Source organism: Montipora foliosa, chromosome 13 (genome assembly GCF_036669935.1).
Source record: "Montipora foliosa isolate CH-2021 chromosome 13, ASM3666993v2, whole genome shotgun sequence".
NCBI classification, from domain to species: Eukaryota; Metazoa; Cnidaria; class Anthozoa; order Scleractinia; family Acroporidae; genus Montipora; species Montipora foliosa.
Genome location: NC_090881.1, coordinates 22,919,891 through 22,937,390, shown reverse-complemented (window position 1 = coordinate 22,937,390; position 17,500 = coordinate 22,919,891). Strand labels below are relative to the sequence as shown.

Genomic DNA, 17,500 nt, shown 5'->3' with positions numbered 1-17,500 from the left:
CCAGTGCAGTTCTCGCAGAACTGGTGTGATATGACACATCTTTGGGATATTACAAATAATTCTTGCCGCCGAATTTTGAAGGCGTTGGAGCTTAGTTAATTCCCTGGCTGGTAAACCATATAAAATACTATTACAGTAATCTATCCGTCTGATTACTAAAGCATGTATCAGTGTTTGTGATGCTTTGTCATCTAAGTATTTCCTAATACATCGCACATTCGTCAGATGGTAATAGGCAGCTTTGCACGTATTGTTAAAATTGATCTTGAGATTAAGGTTACTGTCTATCCATGTGCCAAGGTTCTTTGCTGATTTGACTGGGAAAACCTTAGAGTCACCAACACAGAGAGAGATCCCACCCACCTTTGCCAACTGTTTTCTAGTTCCAATTAATATTATTTCAGTTTCATTGTCATTTAATTTGAGTTTATCATGGAGCATCCAGGTTCTTAAGTCACGAATACAAAGTTCTATTGCATTGACAGCATCAAGAGTGTTTACTGCAGAATCAGGTTTAAACGCTAGATATAGCTGCGTATCGTCAGCATACGTGTGAACATGTGGCAAGTGACCTTTAATAATATCAAAGAGTTTACTTACATATAGTGTGAACAGTAACGGCCCCAAGCATGACCCTTGAGGAACACCATGTGTTAATTGAAATTTGTCAGAAACTTTACCATTGAGTGAAACGCGCTGGGATCGGTCAGATAGGTATGACCTAAACCAACGCAGTGCAGTATCCCTTATCCCAAAACTGTTGCTTAGGAGTGATAAAAGGACCGAGTGCTCCACCGTATCAAAAGCGGCGCTGAGGTCAAGTAGCACCAGCAATATCACGTGTTGGCGATCCATGTCAATAAGGATGTCATTGTGTATTTTAAGCAATGCAGTTTCGGTGCTGAAACCGAAAACCCAGACGATTAATCTTACTCTTTGATAGAAGCATAGGTTGCTCAGTTATTCTTTTTTGCTGGTAACTGAACCTTTTCCTGATCGAAAAATGCCAAAACTGTTACCATGTTGGTGACTTAAGTGAACGAAAAAATTAGTGTCAGACAAGTGCAGAGATATTGTTGAGCTGATATGGGTTTTTTTAAAGTGATATACACTTTAACCCTGCACAAGGAAGAGGAATGGGTTTAAGTGTCAGGGATGCAGGGATGGCACAGTGGTGGAAGCACTCTCCTCCCACCAATGTGACCCGGGTTTGATTCTGAGATTTGGCGTCATATGTGGATTGAGTTTGTTGGTTCTCTACTCTGCACTGAGAAGTTTTTCTCTGGGTATTGTGGCTTTCCCCTGTCCTCAAAAACGAACATTTGATTTGATTTGATTTGTGTTAACTGTTGATTTCAGTTTACAGTGTCCCCAATTAGTGCTCCAGTGCTAGAAGACTAGACACTCAAATAAAGTTTCTTTCCTTTCTTTTTCCGCGTAAGAGTGATTTTACTTGTCCATGGGGGCCAGTGGAAGGGTTAAGTCAATTTTGTAGTTTCTGTTGTTAAAGGCCCACCTTCAACCGACAGGCTTTTCGACCGTTTGTTTTTGTTATGGAAATTCGTATTTCTCATCGCAGTGATCTCATTGGATGAATCTCAGATTCGGGTGGAATTTTCATATATGAAAATTGTTCTGAAAATTGTTCCGAGGGACGCAATGCCTGTTGGTTGAAGGTGGGCCTTTAAGTCTTGCATTTGGAGTCAGTTGGAGAAGCAATCTTATCGCATCATAGAGTACGGCATGGAGTTCCCAGTGTTGTGCTCTGTCTTCTGTGGTGAATCATGGTTAGGAGGGTAAATGGTTAGAGATATTAGCTAAACCAAGCTACTCCAGAATCCAAGGGTAAATAAAGATACATGAATGATATCTATTGTATGATACACGTATATGATATATCAGCACTGGTCGATTTTTTTTATTGTTATCCCTTTATTGTTACATATCAGACTCTGAGAAATACATGAGAGCAGCCAAAGCTGCAGGCTTAAATGGCATATGGTCAGCAAACATAATGTAAAAAATTTGCATGAATACAAGAAGGCTTTAACTAAAATACTTTTAATTAACCCTTTCAGCCCTGAGAGTGCCAAATGGCACTTATAGATTTTACTCTGTCTAACGCCAGATGATTTTACTCGTCAATGGGGAACCACTCAGGGCTTAAAGGGTTAAACAACTAAATATGACTACTTAATTTAATTAAATTACATTCCCTCAACCTTGTTTAGCCCAAACAATGAATTTGGTTACGCAAAAAAAATTGAATTTCTCCATGCTTAGAAGGCTACTGTCTGTTTTTGTTACCTTCAATCCATCAAGGCCAGGGGGACCTTCTTCTCCTTGAGGTCCATCTTGTCCACGCATCCCATTTGTACCAAGTGAACCAGGCTTTCCCTTAGATCCATTTTCACCTTGGTCTCCTTGGGGACCAGGTGTTCCAGCCAATTCTTCTCTTGGACCAATAGGCCTTTCCCCTTTCTCTCCCTCTAGCCCCTGTGGCCCTTGCAGGCCCTTAGCACCCTGCAGGAATACAAACCACCATCAACACTGCAAATATATGACAGTTTTGAATATTAATAGCCCATTTCCGAGTTGCTGCATGCCTCAGTTTCAAAGCAAGTCCTGGTGCACGACCATTCAAATGCATTGGAAGTCAAACTCATTTCCCTTACAATAGTTGAGCACCAAGACTCACTTCGAAACAGAGACAAACAGCAACTCGGAAATGGCCCATTACCTAATAGACTGGAATTTAGGCCGTGTTTAAATGAAAGAATCCTGGAACACAGTTTTAATACAAAATGACACTTGAACTGTTGGCAGCTTCTTATTAATAGATGCTCCAAGTTTTTTTTTCCATCTATTATCCATGTTCTCAACCAGATGGTGACTAGGTACATACAAACATTGAAAATCATGTGAGGTTGATTAGATTAAAAACACTGATGCCCACTGACTGCTGAAAGGGCCAAATAATCAATTGTAACTGTGGACCAGGGATGTCAATGATTGGCTTTTAAAAATCACTCAAACAGTAGTGCATTCACTTTAGTATTTATTTTACAAAGCAACCTTCCGTTTACAAAGGTATCTATCTTTTACAAAGCAAACTATGGTTTGCTACTGACATTAATTTTTTGTAATGCTTTGCACCTAAATAGTAGTGACTTGCGAGAAAAAAACCCTATAATAATATGAATACTACTCATGGCACAGCTACACAACCCTGTGTGTATTATGGATTGTTAATTTTGTACATTGATAAAATGGAAATAATTTTCAACTTACACATGTAAAAGGGAAAAGTTTTGTATAAAGTTTAGACGGTTTAGAAGTAAAACGTAACTCCATGTGAACCACAACTTTAATTCCTACCAGAACAATGATAAATTATTGTTGTATGTTACCTTCTCTCCTGGTTCACCATCAACCCCAGGAACTCCAGTTTCCCCAGTAGGACCTTGGGCACCCTTAATTCCATCTGCTCCTTGTGTACCATTGCTACCAGGTGGTCCAGGAATTCCTCGATTCCCTTTAGGACCCTTTTGCCCAGGAGGACACATGGGGCAAACATCCTTATCTCCCTTTGCACCTTTCTGCCCTGCGTTACCTTGTGGACCTTGCAGACCAGGTTCTCCAGGTGGACCCGGAGGCCCAGGTTGTTTCTCTGGGCATTCACCATCTTCTGCACAGAAGAGTGGCATTGCTACAGAAGAGCCAAGTCACATTTTAGGACAACACACATTTTTTTAGATGCTGCAGTGGGCAATCCACACACCCTTTGCATAAAATTAATGGTGCGAAACTTGATTAAAAATAACATTACTTACACATCCAGGCCCTCAAAAGAACATGTACATGTATGTGAAGACTAGTTTGTATTATAGACTGGCTATGCGTACACTTAGGTCGTGTTCTATTGGGATCAACTTTTTCAACTGCAACCGGTTAAGGTTGAAGCGGTTGAGGTTTCCCAATAACACACTTTTCCAACCGTTTTCGGTTGAAACGCGGTAACTCCTGGGAATAGTTATTACCAGACTTCTCAGCATTGACATGTTGAGGGAAAGCAACATGGCAGGAGCCTGCTGCCGACTTTAAATGGCCCGCATAAATGACAGCGTTCGCTGCCCATGCTTTTTCAACCGATTCAACCAAGTTTGAAAAAGTTGATCAACCAAATAAACGGTTTTTTTCCGAATAGAACACGAAAAAATCCAAACAACCCAACCAACTAAAAACGGTTTATCCCAATAGAACGTGACCTTAGTATATAAACCCCTTCAGGCAGCTGATATGTTGGCTCAGAAATGAATATTTGGCTGAGAAGCAAAGCTTTGAGGGAAAACATGAAATTTTGAGGGCACTCTCTCAGTTGACACACCAGCAAGCCAGGAAGGGGTTTATTTGTTTTTTTGTGATGGCGAATATACGCAATTGATGTAAGTACAGTTGATTGTGTTAATTAAATTTTTTTTCTACAGTGATTGGACAAAAACCTGAGAAGGTGTCATGTGAAACAAACTTTTGCAAAGCAAACTTAAAGGCACTTTAAGCTTAAACTGGTTCATGTTTTGTAACTGCATTATTCAAAACTTGACTAGCAAAACAGAGTGTGTTGGTCTCAGGAAAAAAATCAAATCATTTTAATTGTTATTGCAAGGGCTAAAAAAGAAATTACAACCATGAAACTCAGAGTGTGCAAAGTCTGGAGCACTTAAAGGATTCACGTCGAAGGTGGACTATTCCTCACATGGGATGAATGGTTGGTTTATTTTACAGTTAGCAAACAGAGTATTTATTCTCTATTTTACAAAATGACTCAGTTTGCATACAGTAGGAATACATAAGAAAGTCTCCTCGTAACTGTCTTCACCTTAAAAGATGTTGACTATTTTTTACTCTCTAGAACAGGATTTGCGACCAGCTTTTTAATGTCAGTATCATGTGACTCTACAAACCCAATTTGTTTTTCTTCCATGTACAATAATAAAGACGAAAAGTTGAAATTGCCTTTTTTCCACTGGCTTTGTTTCTTTTCAACAGTTATGATGGCAAGACAAATATCAATGCAGACAGAAGTTATTGTGTGATATTGATAACTGTCCTGTGAGTTTACACCGCGTGACATAAAGTATAGCCAATAAATCACTTAAAATTAATGGGGGTGGGGGGGGGTAAATAATTATCGGCTGATAATCCGAGATAGCGAGCCAATGAGAGCGCGCGATTTTGTATAATCACTTGTGTATTTATACTAAGATTATTTATCGGAAGATCAATCCCTCTTATGCTCTGTGACTGAGGAAACCTTATTTCACTGTTACAGTAGGTCTTGTTTCAGTTTCCTTATCATTTTGCTTTATCTTAAAACTTGTATATCGTAACCTTGTATTGTAATTTATTCTCTTCAACATCAGCCATGTGGCAAAACAATGATATTTTTTTTTGTTACCTGGAGGGCCCTGAGGGCCAAGCTCTCCTTGCATTCCCTTGATTCCTTTCTGTCCCTTGGATCCAGCCATCCCTTCTCTCCCTTTCAATTCCACACCCACCTCTCCCTGCTCTCCTTTTTCCCCGTTGGGTCCTTCCGCTCCTTTGGGTCCCAAAGGGCCTTGCATACCCTCAAATCCTGAAGGGAAATAAGGCATATGAAACAAAACATTGGTATACAACAAACTTTTAATCAACAAGCTCCAAGCCCAGTTTCTAGAATAGTGTTGGGCCCCATCTACTGTGATGTTGGATTTCTCTATACCTACTTGGATAGTTTTTGTCAGGTTTCTTAACTGCAAGTTTCTACATCTAAAGGGATGATTTTTCTCTCGTTACAATGTTTCAGATCAAATGTTTTGTAATTTACTACAACTTTGTATCAACAGCTTGATTTTTCTGAAAGAGAAAAGTTGCATCATGTGCAATAGGCTCAGTTCAAATACAAAATTAGAGAACTTAAACACGCGACGTTTTCACGGACAGCGACCGGCAGTGATTTTGCAAAGAAAGTGACATCACGCATCACAGATGTCAAGTCACAAACCTCAAAAAAGGCTATTTGGTGTCTGTGGTGAAAAACAAAAACGTGAGAAGGTAGTTCATTTTAGGTGGAATAACTCTGTTTTTTAATTGATTTTTGTTGTTTTCCTGCTAATGCTGGGCAATCTAATTCCTATCATTTATGAAAGAAACTCTTCTTTGTCAGTTCTACCAGCTGATGAACAACAGTGCTGCAGACATCGAGACTCAGTCTCGCCAAAAACCTAGAGTAAGTCTCTCTTGAAAAATATTTGTTTTCCTTGATATATCCTTTAGTATGTGCTTGTGTTTTTTCTCTGTGGTCTTAAATTTTAATGCGCTGGCAATGCTAAGACAACGTTTCCAGAATGACCATGTTGTATTTTGTAAAAATTTTAATGATGGTCAAATTTAATTTCTTTTTGGAACGCTTCATTTTTATTTGTCATTTGCTTTCCTTTCCAATTGGATTGGACAAATCAGCTAACACTGGTAGATTTGAACTTTGCTTTACATTCAGGATCATTTCAGGATTATTGATCAGGGCTTGAAATTGCCACCGATACGATTGCCAATGCGACTAAAACTTTTAACTTGGCAACTAAAAATTCGAGTTTAGTCGCCACACTTGACAACTATGTTTCTCTGATAAATAAAACACTTAAGGTGGGAAACAATTTCCTTATAGTCTTGTTTCTGCTTTTCTGCAAAAGGAAATGCAAACTTGAATTGCGACCTCCGAGTGAGACGAGTCTACACCGAAGGTCATGAATTATTTATCACAAGGGAAGGATACACTGAGCGATTTTCGTAATTTGCTGCAGTCTAGAAAATACCAGGAAGCAAGATCATTGTGAGAATGCAAACAAGAAGCAAAAAATCCTGGAATCCCAGCGTCCATCCAAGAATAATGAATTTTTCGTGCGAAAACATGTTCTAAGACATCAGCATAATCCAATCAACGGATTTAAGTTGACAGGAGGAGGTCTGGTACTAAATGGCTATCTGCCATGTTTGATTAATTTTTTATGCCTTCGCATCATACGATTTCTCGCATGCGATGTGACAGATGCAGTTGTACCTGGCCAAAGTAACCCTGAAATGTTCTTATTACTTTGTTCACTTACTGCTCAAGGTAAGATTGTCACGCAGAAGTGCTCAGGAGTTTTTTCTTTCGTGTTTTCATGTTTTAAGTCATTCAAGATCGAGTATTTCAGTCTGTTCCACAACCGCAGCCACAATCAACCAGAAGCCGAAGAGCAATGCTAATTCTCTAATCTGAGTTTCTGTTCTTGTACTAACTGGCGGTTCCATTTTTGCATTTGGCGACCATTTTTTCTTTTGGTAGTCACCAAAAGGCGACTTGGAATTTTTTTCAATTTCGAGCCCTGTTGATCGTAACTTGATTGAGAATTTCTAGCTGTGTTCTCTTCCAATAAAACAAAACTGTAAGTTCATTATCTGAAATCAATATTTGATCGTAGCTCTGAAAAGGCATATCTCTTGCCTTTCTTAAAGAAGTCATGATTAGGGTTAAGACAAAGAATTACACTGACGTGACATGCTTAATGCAAACAAGTTAAGTCACAGACACCAGTCTCAACCCAATTTCATCTCGGCTACTTGGCGTCTGTGTTGACAAAAAACGTCCTGTGCTTAAGCTCTCTATTGCAGCTGAGACAGTGCTTGCAACCACATACATGTGGGTAAAGTCACACTATCTTACCTAACACCAGCACTGCTATACGTAAGGACTAACATGCTCTATTGTATCTTACCTGGATCCCCAGGGGGTCCATCTGCACCTGTTGATCCAACAGCACCCTTGTCTCCCTGTGGTCCAAAGACAGAAGGTCCTGGATCACCAGGAGGTCCTGCTTCACCCTCGTCACCCCTTTCTCCTCTATCACCAGGGATTCCAGCAATTCCTTTTTGTCCTTTGTCACCTGTATTTCCAGGTACCCCAACCTGATAAACAAAAGCACGTACAGAAGCCATAAATATATTCTAGGAACAATGATAATCACTTGATAGTTTGCTATAATAGGACTTAACAACATCAAGAGGCCATTTTCCAGTTCACCTCAACCTATTCTCAAAAGCGTCAAGTTGAATCGTTTCCATGCAACTCGATCTGTTCTTATTTGCCTTGAAGTAAAGCAAATTTACCAAAACAGACACTAGCTTTGAAAAGAAGCCTTGAGCATTCTTTCAAAAAAGGGCCCAATCATGTTGTCTATGGTAAAGTAAACTGGAGGTGATATACTAAGGACAAGAAAACTGGGGCTCCTTGACCAAGACTTACTCCTCTTGCTCCACCAAGGCCTTGCACACCTTTAGGGCCAACATCACCTTTCAATCCCTGCAACACAACCAAACAAATTTCATGACTAATACAACAAGTCATATTTCAGTTACCAATATAATAAGGTTACCTTTTTACCATTGCTTCACCTCCTTGTAATACACTTTATTCCAAAATGGCCACCATTTTAGTATTCTATTGTTTCCATACAAATGGGCCCTTATGGCCTTCCTTTCAAACGTAAAATTCAATAGAATAAACCTTGAATGTGGCCATAAGGGCCATTTTGCATGGAAACAAAAGAACACTAAAATGGCGGCCATTTTGGAATAAGGTATATAACAAATAAATACAGTTATAAGATATGTTACCCATACTGCACAATGCAAACAAGGTGGAATAACAATTAATTTGGGTTTTTACAATTACTGTGAAATACCCAAGTTAATACAAGGGTGTGCAGAAAACGAAGCCTGAAGACCACAAGAAAAAAATAACATACAAAAGAGCAAAAAACAAAACACATCATTTATGTTATTTAACACAATGGTAACCTATCTCGTTGTAAATTACAAGTAGGGTCTTCGCTTTCCACACACCCAGGCCCGTATGTGGAAAAGAAAGACCAAAAACAAAGACCCCAACAAAAATATAAAATGCTGAACGGAGAATAGACAAACACAAAATCCCTGTTGTTTGAAGTGGCCCATGAGTCATTTTGGGTGAATTACCGCACATCCAGGCCAGTATGTCGAATATGGAGACCAAGAACAAAGACCCCCACAAGCACGCAGCAGCACTGTTTTTTTTTTTTTTTTTCAAAGCGGCAGAGGAGTCATTTCAGGCAAATTACCACAGCTCATACACAGAGGGTCACGAAGGGGGGGGGGGGGGGGGGGGGGGCAATCCCATTTCCCAGTCCCAGTGGCAAGTTTTCTTACATCCCAGTTGCAGCCATTAAAATCCAAACCAGAGTTATGATAGGGAAAATATAATTTTAGAGCATCAATATGTTGTATGAAGCAGTTAATGATAATTCTCAAAATGAAACATAGGATTACTGGAGAATGGAGGCAATAAATACAATGGGAGGTATAATTTGTGGGTTCCTATAATTTTTAGCTGCATGGGATTGCTCACCCAAGTGCCAAAACGGCCTAATATCACCTGGCACATAAAAGCATTCTGAATGGTGCAGTCTCCTGTTCCTTTATGTCACCTTCAGAGTCACTGTCACCATCATCACTTCTAACATAAGTATCCTCACTGGAGACTTCAATGGGCCGGTACAAAAGTCGGACCGGATGAACTCGGATCTCTCATCTCGGATTGAGCAAAAAACGGTCTGTAAGCCAAAACTATTCAACTTTTGTGCCAGTTTCTCCAAGGTTAGCTTAAAAATTGGGGCTAGGGTGATTTCTCAAGGCCTTATCATTTTTTTACATTGATCCGAGGTGAGCAATCTGTCGTCACTCTCACATGGCAGTGACCAGGAATGCAAGAAGACTGCATGAAATACTTGATATCAGGAATTTTGAGCAGAACTAATACCTCATAACCTCTGATAATGCAAATCCCATTAGAACAAAGGACTCCTACATGTATTCCCAGTAAAAAAATCCCAGTTCCCAGAGATCAAATCCCGTTTTCCAACCAAAAAATCAGGTTTATTCCAGCTTCCGTGCCAGTGCACATCTACCCTCGTGTGTGAGCTGCGATAATTTGCCTGAAACTTCAAACAACAGTGACGTTGACATGTTTGGCTACTCTCCATTCATTATTTTATATTTTTGTGGTGGTCTTTGTATTTGGTCTCCATTTTCTGCATAATAGCCTGGGTGTGTGGAAAACGAAGACCATGCACTAATTTGCCTGAAATGACTCGTCGGCCACAGAAAACAAAAGGGATGTTGTGTTTGGCTATTCTCAGCTCGTCCTTTCCACATACCGGCCCATGTCTGTGGAAAACGAAGACCCTACCGTAATTCACAAGAGATTTGTTTTAAATAACATCAATGATGTGTTTTGTTATTTGCTGTTTGGTATGTTATTAATTTTTTTTCTGGGGGTCTTCGGTCTTTGTTTCCCAGGTCTTCATTTTCTACAAACCCTGTTAAGGTCCCACAGACGGATTTTTCGTGTGTTGCTAAGGAAGTGAAATGTTACTTCCGGTAACTGACGTCATCATATCATGGGCTGCACAAGCAAAAGTCACCGCACAAACTGTTGTTTCCATCGAAGGTTTTTCCTCGCCCTTCCTCGCGCTCATTCTCAGATCAACTGCGCATGCGTAAACGAACTGACTTCTGATTTGAGAAAAAAGCTAAATTTCCGGCGGTTTTAAATTGAATTAATTTTTTTTTACATGGCACGTTTCACCCCCAAATACAGAATATAGCTAAGCATTGATTTTTTAAAATCGTCTTTTTTGAAAAAGTTATGGGTATTTCAGTATCGTTTATGTCTTTAAAAAGAACACTTTTCAAAATAAAAAGAAAACCATGCTTGGCTGGATGCAAAAACGAATACAAATTATCAAACCATCCATTAAATACCCATATAAATTTGCGTAGCACAGAGACAAATTTAGAGTTTTCTTTTATTGGTCACGTGACCATGGGCGTGGTATGATCACGTCATATTTAGGGTCATTGGCTTACAAAAGTTGGAAACTGACCATTCTCTCCAATTACTTAACCATTACATCCTTAGCAACGCTCCCCAAAAAATATGTCAGTGGGCCCTTAATGTAAAATGATATTTTGAAGTGATGTTTCATTGTCAACACTATTGTCACTTCTTGAACTCCCCAAAGATGCCAGACAGTGTCAAAGCATGTAAAAGAAGGAAGCACATACTTTTGTGACCCTGCAGCGTGTTCTCAGGGTCTTTAATCTACCCACCCCAGAGGGAGCGAGGGAAGAAAGACCCTGGTTCAGGCTGGTCACATGTCTCCCAAAAGAGGGAGAGGACAAAAGAAAAAAAAAACCTACCAGAGAGATGGGCTGCCGAGTCAGAAATTTGTTGTTCCCAAGCTGACTATAGAGGGGGAAAATTTACCAAAGAGCAGCACTGGCAATAGGTGAAAAATTATTGATTTTCTGTACCCCACAGGCAAAACAGCAATCATGTCTCTACCAAAATAAACGCTTCCAAGCACTTTACATGTACCTGTTTGGCTTTAGATTTACATTCCAATAGCTCTCTCTAGCGAAATGTCGATTTGGTATTCAATAGTCCATTTTACAGTTGCGTGCTTAGTTACCTGGCCTATGAATGAAAGTGAGGCTGGAGTTGACCTTGTTTTGATAGAAACCTCACTGCCTTTCTTATGCAAAATCTTACTAATTAGCATGACAACAACATCATGAACATAAGAAATGGAGGGAGGTCTGTTTCATAACAGGGTCAACACCAGCCTCACTTTCATTTAAAGGCCAGGTAACTAAGCACACAACTGTAAAGAGGTCTATTAAACTACTCCAGTTAAAGTTCTGATTGTTAATCCAAGTTCCCACATTGATGTGTTCACTCAGAATTGGAAAACTGTTCCCAACTTAGTCTTACAGAACCTGAATGTGCGAAGCAAGCTTGAAGACCCTTAATTTGCCTCTGATTCTGTTTTGTTCATGAAGCTAAGATGTGGTGTCCATTATGGATATTGTCCCTCTAAGGTGCCTGTATCACTTCAGATTCACCAGAGCAAAAATTGAAGGAGAAATTTACCTTGCACTGTTGACCACAGTATCTGCGAGACTATCACAAGGAACGTTTTTTATATTCTTTCACCAAAGTGAACATCGTGTATGTCAAGTTTTTACCAAAACCAGTGCGTAGAATACCCATAACATCTTTGCCAGAAAGCAACTCCTTTGCAGCAGTCTCCTACTCTTTCTTAATTGAGCAAAATTTCCCATTCTTATTTTATGTTTAGATAAACAAGAGCTCTTGATATACTTTCTTTGATGGTCGACATATGTTATTGATTTTCCTTGACAAAGCTCTCAAGTATCATTTGATTGACATGTTCTTGTTATCAGCCAATCACAAATTTCTGTCAGTGACCAAGATATTCAAAAAAACCCTAGTTTTCGGGCAGGCGGTATTTCATAGCACCCCTCCACATTCTCTGTGAGGCTTTGCTGCTGGTTAATTTGTCTCTTGCACCAACAATACTGCCAGATACACAGGCTACGAAGATTGCTGAAGAAACATGGTGATTGATCTACGCAAGCTTCAGCCAATGCTTCGTTTTGGCTCTCCAGTGGCGACAATATTCGGAAAAGTGGAGACCCCTCCCAACGCAGAAAATTTGTCACTAAGACACATGACCAGCCTGAACCAGGGTCTTCCGTCCCTAGCTGCCCCTGGGGTGGGGAGTTGAAAGACCCTGGGAATGCAGTTGCTGCAGCGTGGTTCAGGGGTTGGTTCCTTATCTATTTTAAAGATTTGATAACCCCCTATTTGCTCTCTAGAACTCTCTGCTTGTCTATCACTTGAGCCTTTTTAATTCTTAACTGAAGTCCTATTTTTTGCAAGATATCATTATTAGTAACAACTACTTCTCAATCTTGTGAAGCTCTTGGAGCAGATATGGAGATATTATTTTGTATGCAGGGTTTGCAAGGTTCAAATCCTTCTCTGACCACTGGCAGGACCTGTCTTCAGAGCTCCTGAATTCTAATATGCCACTCCCATAAGGAAAAAAAGGAAATGCTTGGTGTCTGATTGTGGGGGTTTTCATGCAACCATGTTTTGTTTATTTTAAAATAATAAATTATTATGATATTACCGTACTTATTCGGCTACAAGCCGAGCTCGGCTATAAGCCGAGACCCCAAACTTCTTACGGAAAAAATCAACTTGATTGCCACGAATTGTAAATGCATAATACTCGGCTATAAGCCGAGACCCATTTTAGGTCTTGATGTGTATTATCGACTATGGAATTTTCGTAATTTAAAATACAAATTGACATTGACTGAAAAATTATACTCAAAGCAATCAAATGAACACGAAAGATAATTTCTGACCTCACAGGAAACGTGTCTTCGTACAAGCGAAGCGTTTTATAAAAAGTTATCCAACTGGAAACCTTACAACCTCGCCTTTCAACTTAAAATAGTCGCCGAAGCAGAAGCTGTAGAAAATAACTCCGAGATCGCGGAGAATACGGCATCAGCGAGTCCATGGTTCCGTCGCTGGAGGAAAGATAAGGCAAATCTGTTCAACGGGTTTTCAGAGCAAAGAATTCAAGGTAAGAGTTTCCCTTTAATGCATACGGGTTTTTTGCTTGGAAAATGTCGCTACAAGAAGAAATCCACTTGCGTTTTTGTCTCAAGTTTGCTATGGTGTCATGTGACAAGTTTGTTTACACGATCTGTGATGGTGCAATCTCGTTCCCAGGCTCCTCGTTCCTTTGATGGGTAAAGCAGGCTTGGCGCGATATTCCCGAGATGGTGAGGGGACTTGTGGCACCTCTATAACGCACTCGACGGCACAGAAGACGATGCAGTCTTCGACGAGAATATTCCAGAAGAAAAAAAAAAGTGAAGACGAGGAAATGGACGACGAATTCGAGACAGGCAGTGAGGAAGAAGACGAGCAATAAGATCGATCGCGATCACACAACAACACGAACGGCTCGTTTTAGCTTTACGAGCCACCAAGTAATAAAAGTCCATATTACACCAACAACATCGAAACAACAACTTCTCTTCATTTTACAACTAATTTAGTTCGGCTTGTAAGTGAATACACGTTCATTTGTTACTGTTTTAATTTGCTGAGAAAATTCTTCTTATCAAAAATACTCGGCTATAAGCCGAGACCCCTTCTACGGCTTCAAATTTGCCCAAATTGAGTGAGGATTTGTGTAAAAATCGCTCGGCTTATAGCTGAATAAGTACGGTATCATTGCTGTAAACTGCATTTGAGTATATCAAATGTGGAAAATGAGCTATACAATTGATACTAGCTAATTCAGTGCACTTAAGTGGGACATATTATACAGTACAGCTCACTAAATTTGAAATTTTGACGCTGCATTCATATTGTTTATGTGATATCAACTTGTGAAACTTAATGTTTGAGTCTTGTAAGCAACTATTATTACGCATGCCAATCATCATTTTGTGGCATTATTACCTCCTTGTTTTCTCTGTCCATACTGTACATTACATAAATCAACGGAACTTTCATCTTGGTCAGTAAGAGTTATATAGTATTATTAAATTAATATTATCATCATCATCATCATCACAATCATCATTATTACTACACACCACTGAAGTGTAAAAAAACAAAAAACAGGCTTATTGTAGCACTCTTTAGATCTACTGGGTGAGAATGCACCAAGAATCTTCAATACTTTCATAAAAGCCATCTAAAACTTAACAATACAGGAAATAATTAATTAAGCTTCCACTTACTGTTGGACCATCAGGGCCAGTTTCACCCTTATCACCTTGTGAACCAGTGTCACCCTAGCACGATCAAATAACAATATTTGGTCAATTGGATTGGATTAGGGTGATAAGTATTATTCAGAACAGTGCTACCATGATGAAAATATCTTTTCTTTTCCTTTATTATTTTGGTCTCTGGAAGTTTAAACCTGAAGTCATGATTTGAAGAAACTGACAGTTGAAAATGGCTTTAATGGATTTTTTAAATTTAAAGGTCCACCATTACTATAATAATAATTATTGTACTTACAACAAAATCCTGGATTAATCACTGGATTTCCCCAATAATCACTCAAAATTAATCCTTTCACTCCCAAGCTGGAATGAACTGGCCATACTTAATATTTTACTCTGTCTAACACCAGACAATTTTACTGTTCAATGGGGAACCCTCCGGGAGTCAATGGGTTAAGGAGAAAATGATGTGATCACTTCAACTGAGAACTCAGTTTGTGCTGAATACACTGATTCAGGGGTGACCCAAAAACACTGACTACCCCAAAAGTACTGTTTCAAGTGAGTACTATTGGTTGTTTTTGGGGAGCAGGTTATGAGGACGGTTTTGGTGCCAAAGGCACCCAAGCGAGTTCCCAAAGGGTGCAAGCTAGGCATGTTAGCCTAGGAAAATTTTGAAATTTAGACATTCACAGATGCAATTTAGTGCAATCTCAGGGATTTAAAGTGACGAAATTTCGCATGTGGAATTGACATGCGGTTGCATGGTGTCTGATAAGAAATACTAGAATGTTCAGAATGTTGGTTAAATAAACATTTCACATGCACGACCCAAAAAAGTATTGCGGACGCGAATTTGTATGTCAAACAATTGTATGTCATATCATCTCCAGTGACTTTACTTTAGACCTAAAATTGTGCTGTCTGTTTTTTTCTTTCTCACCTCGTTGTAATAAAAATAAGACATTTTCTGACTGGAAGGAGACGGTCAAACTTTCTGAGGAGGTGTCTCATTGAGCCGTCAACCAGCCAGTTTTGAGAAGGCTGCACTAACTGTAGTAGCGAAGGAGCAAACCTTCCATTCTCGTAACCTTACAAAAATCTATTTCAACTCATTTGGTACATCAAGATTGATTGAAACATTTTCATTTTCTTTCAGTTTTCACATTTACATGTACTGTATTTTCCACTTGCACTGTCAGACAGGAATAAACTAGGAAAGGAGATAATTTGGGAAGTTGTCACCTTTTTACAAGCTTAAAAAGTCCTCCTGATTAGCTAGCCCAGTTACATTAACTAGGCAGAGATTGGCTCACAGGGAGGATGTAGCTTCAATTCCACTGAAACCATACAACACTGTAGGACTTTAAGAAGTCGAGGAGAAAGTGCTGTTATTGCTTTGACAACTGTACTCTCACCACTTGAAGATAATTTCATGTTCATAACTCTCTCAAGCTTGGGGTAAGTTAAGAACCCAGACACTATTTGTGACCCTTCACGCGAAAAGGGGGCTTATGAAAATTTCACGATGATGCCGATTTCACGGCAGACAACCGTGAAATTATATAGAGCAAGCTGAAATACCGTGAAATTCCTTTAAAAAAGCGTGAACTCGGCGTGAAAATGTATCATACCACCATGAACTAGTTCACGCTGGGCAATGAAAAAATTCACACCGTGGAAAAAAAGTCCTCCTCAAAATTATTTAATTTCATTATCAATACCTTGGGTTTGGATTTCTGGTAGATTTCGAGTGTCAAAGAAACATTGACGTGAACCCTTTGATGATCATTAATTTTTGTCTACTGTAAATTTGACTTAACTCAAGTGAAGAAACATGCAAGCTGGCAAATGGATTTTGCGAGCATGTGAGTGCTGAGCATTTTCTGGCAAGGACGAGCAGTGATCCAAACCTCTTTTCGAGATCACCAAGCATAAATGAATTATGAGCATTAATCTTTGGGGCAACTTGGAAAATCACGGCAACTCGCTTACAATATTTATTATAATAGTATGTTTTTATTTAAGCGTGCCAAATGGGGCGACTAACTGCTCAAAATACACTTAAATCCAAAGTTAACATAGTACGAGAAATTTTTCCTAGAATCCGAGGCAGCGAACAGCGCATAAATTTCTACGAGAAAATCGAACAACATTATTCCCCAAAATTTGCCAGCACTTGTAACATGATTTTCCGAACATTTTTGTCAACATTTGTATTTCATCGCATTGAAAATTAAAATCGCTTACCATTCAATAAATTGAGTCAAGAAATTGACACATGGTATCAGAGTAATGTAACTAAAGAACCACTCCGAATTTCAGGGCTGTGCGATGTTCCAAACTCAAGTTATTAGTCAAAATTATATTATTTGGTATGGAGACCCTCTCTGTTAAAATTGTAGACACTTCTCGTCTTCTCGTCACCTCTTGCCAGTTTTCACTGTCACACCATCATCAACACCGTTCAACAAATAAAGTCAAAAATCAGCGAGATAAAAGAAGATGAATATTGAAAGAGTCTCACAAAGGTTCAGGTCTGTGCGATGTTTTGTGCGGGAGATATTCAAAGAAACGTTTTACTCCAAATCAAATTTATAAGGCTTTGCATGCATGGATAAGCGCAAATATGGCGGCTGAAAGCTAACAAACACATATGTCATCAAGTTTTGCCATAAAAAGCCTGTAGCCATCTTCTGAAGTCTCATAAGCATCTATGTGAGTATGTATTCTCATGCAAGGACTGTTCAGTTTG

General features: G+C 39.3%; 1 protein-coding gene across 1 annotated transcript in view; it reads right to left on the bottom strand.

Annotated features, from left to right (window-relative positions):
• The window catches only part of LOC137982582 (collagen alpha-5(IV) chain-like), an 86,519-nt gene that overhangs the window by 36,355 nt on the left and 32,664 nt on the right, over window positions 1-17,500 (bottom strand). The window contains exons 20-25 of the mRNA XM_068829697.1: window positions 14,755-14,808; window positions 8,324-8,380; window positions 7,797-7,986; window positions 5,459-5,635; window positions 3,411-3,709; window positions 2,308-2,523 (exon numbers count right to left, since the gene is read on the bottom strand). Of these exons, the coding sequence (XP_068685798.1) occupies window positions 2,308-2,523; window positions 3,411-3,709; window positions 5,459-5,635; window positions 7,797-7,986; window positions 8,324-8,380; window positions 14,755-14,808 (993 nt within the window). The remainder of the gene's footprint in view (window positions 1-2,307; window positions 2,524-3,410; window positions 3,710-5,458; window positions 5,636-7,796; window positions 7,987-8,323; window positions 8,381-14,754; window positions 14,809-17,500) is intronic.